The following is a 4,675-nucleotide window of genomic DNA, read 5'->3' on the forward strand; positions in this document are numbered from 1 at the left end:
AGGTTGCATGCCTCACAATTGAGTTTCCGGTGCACATTTGTGCAATGTGAAGCATAAAAGAGTATGAAATCCGACGAAAATCTAATTGAAGCATTTATACAAACCAGTTTGAATCAACATGATCATTTCAGAATTTCCTTTATTTTCAAAAACTGTCATTTGTCTCTATACATAAAGTATTAAACACATGCTTCAATCTTCAACAATTTTCAAGATTACAAGATCATTGCTTCCTAAAAATTATTTTTATTAACTTAAATGAATCAAATTAAACATGCAACCAAAAATGTAATACCACAAATGCAATAATGCACCCCCAAACTTGAATGTCACATTGTCCTCAATAGGAGAAGACAAGGAATGAAAAGGGAAATGAAAAGAAGGTACAAAGAGCAATAATACCAAGTGGAGGACAATAGGTGGCGCTGTGACAAGAAGTCACCATGAGAAGTCCAAAAGTCACGCCCCCAAACTTGGAATGTACAACCTGCAAAGGGAACACTGAGAGAAATAGATGGGAGAAGATACAAAGGACAGAAATAACAATGAAACATGCAATATAGATAAGTAGCTAGGAAGAAAAATAAAAACAGGAATTTCCATTGAAAATGAGGTTGACATGTTTACTATTGGTAATGAAACACCAAAATGGCTAACCTAACAAGGTAGAACAAAAGGTAGTTTCCCAAAGATCCACAAAAACAACACAAAAAAAAAAAAAAAAAAACCTAGAAATATAAATAACCATAAAATGCAGAATATAGAACAGAGACAAGAACGGGGCAAGCTAGCTAAGGGCAGGAGGAAGACGGGTAAGGAGTGTAGTGAGGAGGGATCGAGTTTCACTCATCTCGGCTTGAGCCACCCGACGCTCCTCCGCCGCAGCAAGACGGTCCTCTGCAGCAACAAGACGGTCCTCTACTGCAACAAGGTAATCTTCCTGCACAGCCCTATTATAGTCAGCTAGGGCACTTTCAAAGTTATCCATCCGAGCATGGATACCAACAATGCTAGCCCGAATAAAAGCATGATCATGCTGAGGTGCAACAGGTGGCTCCTCCCAATCAAAATCTTCGGCTATAGGATCATCCTCTTGGATGGGAGGAGATGGTTCTCGTGGTGGCAGAGTAGCAATGGCTGGATTGGGTGGGAGATGGCCGAGCACATTATTCCATCGCTTGATAGAAAAAGCCTGAATCTTTTTTGTCCTTCTCTTCACGGGGAGGAATGATGAAGCCTTTGTGTTTCAGGAGCTTGGTAATGAAAAATGGGAATGGTAAAGCCTAGGTTTGGGCTCTTTGATGCCTCAAATTTATGCATTCGTCCCAAAACCTCATGAACTGATTCCAAATAAACTCCGGAATAGAAATCCAAAAGCCTTGGTCCAGGGCATACAAAGCATTTAACATCAATCCGTGACGCTCAGTGCTGTGTACCAAAGGGCACACATTATGCTTAAGAACTGAATCAAGAAACCAAACCTGCTTGGGGAGAGTGGATTTGAGAGTGTAACTGCGGGGTCGATGAGGGTCAGCAACATTGCAAATGGCGGCAACAACTTGCTCTACAGTCAGATCATCACTTGGCTCGTACAATGGATAACCCATAATATCCAAAAGATCATTGGGGCACTCTAGAGGACAACCAGATACAGTCACAATGTCCTCAATAGTGAATGAATAGAGAGTGCCGTCTATTAAGGTAGCGAGAGTATTGGGCAACTCTTCTGGGTAAGTGAGATTTTGGTAAAGAGGCGCACCACGCGGGGGTAGGCAACCTTGGCAACCGATTTGCAATTGCCCTGGAGGCTCCGGTTGGTTAATTTAGTGACAGCCTAAGAGGACGTAGGAAGAGCGGCAAAGACACCCTCAAGTTGGAAAAGGAGCTCATAGTTAAGCTGTTTGGTGAGCCAAGGAGCCCGTGGTTGCTCTCGAACAATAGGAGGAGCATCCGTAGAGGGCTAGGACGGCGAGATGATTCCCCATGAGCCATTTGGAGATGGAGATGTGGATGGGGAATTTCAGCGAACACCTGGTCTGCACAAATAAGAGGAAAAGGTAAGAAGGGTATGAATGGAGGAGAAAACCCAAAAATTTTGTACAAAGATGCACTCTAAGCAATAGTAACATCAACAACAACACCCAATCCTCCAAAATGGCAAAGCCCACACTCCTCAATATGAAAGGTAAGAAGAAAAGAAAAAGAAAGAACGAGAGAGGAAGAGAACATACCTTAGAAGAAGAAGGAGAGAAGTTTGAAAGAGATGAGGAGGGAGGGTGGAAGGGGTTGGGTATTTATAGGAGAGGGGTGCATGAATGAGGAAGAGGACGGGTTGGGGGAGTTATGGAGAGTGCATGCAAGGGGGGGTCGTGGGGGAAGGAGGAATGAATTTGGGAATATGAATAAGTGGGAGAGAGAGGGTCGGTTTTAAGGGATGGGGAACAGCACGAGCGCTCGAAGAGACAAGCACGAACGCTCGTAAACAGGACAGTAGGGTATGGAAAATGGAGCTTCAATGCACGAGCGCTCGAAAATGGCACAGTGAGTTTTGCGGAAACAACGAGCGCTCGAAGACGACATCACGAGCGCTCGTGATTACACTGAGATAGACGAGAAGGCAATGACTTCAATGCATGAGCGCTCGTCTTCCTGGATGAGCACTCGAAATGCGGCAGTGAGTAGAATTGGGTTAACGAGCGCTTGTTGATGAGGTTACGAGCACTCGAAAACTCGGCAGTGAGTATTGTGGGACTTACGAGCGCTCGAAGAGGTAATTACGAGCGCTCGTTCTTGCCTTGCACAACTTTTCTAAACCCCATGAGTACTTGATTTTCAATCTTTGCTGAACAGAATTGGTAACGGGGTCAGAGAGTTTGCCAATGCAGAACTTAAGTGCTCTTATGAACCTAGGAGACCTCGAAAGACCGTCGCATCGAAAATAGAAGGTCATTTGCAAGAGTGCCAAGTCTAAAGTTCGAGAAAATTGCCAGAGTGAGCTCGAAAACTATCGGAGCGAGAGTCGCAGAATGCCTAAGAAAGCCTAATAAAGGAGTTCAAATGCTTGGCTTTCCTTAGCGAATTTTTGAAAAATTCACGGCTCAGGGATTTTTAGAAGAGGGAAGCTTGGAAGTTGAAAGAATTGTTTCCCAAGAAGGCTAAATTTAATATCAATAGCTAGATGAACTAGGCTTTGCATGGCGCATTAGTCCTCATAAATTGGGTCCGTTAATAGGACTTTCTCAACTTTTCAGATTGGGACTAAGCCATCAACATAAGGCTTAAGCCATTGGCCATTAACCGTAGAGAGAGATCCATCGATGGGATCTTGGAGTTCGACTGCACCATGAGGAAAGATGGATGTGATGACATATGGACCATCCTACCATGAACGGAGTTTGCCGGGAAAGAGTCACAATCTAGAATTGAAAAGCCAAACTTTTTGTCCAGGGGCAAAAGACTTTTTGACAATGTATTTGTCATGAAAAGTTTTAGTCTTTGCCTTATAGATTTTGGCACTTTCATACGCATCATTGCGAAGTTCCTCAAGCTCATTGAGCTATAATTTGCGAGTAGAGCCGGCTTGTTTGAGATCAAAGTTGAGCCTTTTTATGGCCCAATAAGCACGGTGCTCTAGTTCGACTGGAAGATGAAAGGCTTTGCCAAAGACAAGTCGATATGGTGACATGCCAATTGGTGTCTTATAAGCTGTCCGGTAAGCCTAAAGCACATCGTTTAGTCTCAATGACTAATCTTTGCGGTCCGGTCGAACCGTTTTTTCCAAGATATGCTTAATCTCCCTATTAGATACTTCCATTTGACCACTCGTTTGAGGATGGTAAGGTGTGGCAACTTTATGAATGATGGAGTACTTGGAGAGGACGGATTTAAAATAACGATTTCGGAAATGAGATCCACCGTCACTGATGATTGCTCGGGGTGTACCAAAATAACTAAACATATTGGATTGAATGAATTTGATCACAACTTTATGATCATTGGGTTTGGTAGCCTCGGCTTCAACCCACTTAGAAACATAATCCACCGCTACAAGGATATACTTATAGCCATAAGAAGATGGAAATGGTCCCATGAAGTCGATCCCCCACACATCAAAAATTTTAATAATTAGGATGGGAGTGAGGGGCATCATGTCTCTCCTAGATATGGATTTGAGCTTTTGACAACGCTCACAAGATTTATAGAAATTGTAAGCATCCCGAAACAAGGATGGCCAATAAAATCCACTTTGAAGGACTTTGTCAGCGGTCTTTTTGGCACTAAAGTGTTCCCCACAAGCAAGAGTGTGGCAGAAATTTAAGACACTTGTGGTTTCATTGTCGGGAACGCATCTCCGGATGATTTGATCCGGCCAATACTTGAACAATTCCGGATCTTCCCAAAAGAAATGCTTAACTTGGGAGAAGAACCGGTCTTTCTCTTGTTTTGACCAATTGGAGGGAATTTTGCCTACCGCTAGGTAGTTGACAATATTCGCAAACCATGGGAGATTTGAATGGGAAATCTGAAATAGTTGCTCATCCGGAAAGGAATCTCAAATTACAGCAAATTCAGAGGATTTCTCAATAAGTAGACAAGAGAGATGGTCTGCAATAACATTGTCTGCCCCCTTCTTATCCCAGATCTCAATGTGAAACTCTTGAAGTAAGAGTATCCA

General features: G+C 43.1%; 1 protein-coding gene across 1 annotated transcript; it reads right to left on the bottom strand.

Annotated features, from left to right (window-relative positions):
* Nucleotides 1-787: 787 nt before the first annotated feature.
* Nucleotides 788-4,450, bottom strand: LOC132313936 (uncharacterized; the record flags this gene model as incomplete). The annotated part of the gene is made up of 3 exons (XM_059812874.1): nucleotides 788-1,237; nucleotides 1,482-1,633; nucleotides 3,820-4,450. Coding segments are annotated over 3 exons (1,233 nt in total), but the record flags the coding sequence as incomplete, so codon positions are not given.
* Nucleotides 4,451-4,675: the final 225 nt, after the last annotated feature.

The sequence above is a fragment of the Cornus florida genome, unplaced genomic scaffold, assembly GCF_030987335.1.
Source record: "Cornus florida cultivar Cherokee Brave unplaced genomic scaffold, ASM3098733v1 CherokeeBrave_3.0.0_Hap2_Chr06, whole genome shotgun sequence".
Classification (NCBI taxonomy): domain Eukaryota; kingdom Viridiplantae; phylum Streptophyta; class Magnoliopsida; order Cornales; family Cornaceae; genus Cornus; species Cornus florida.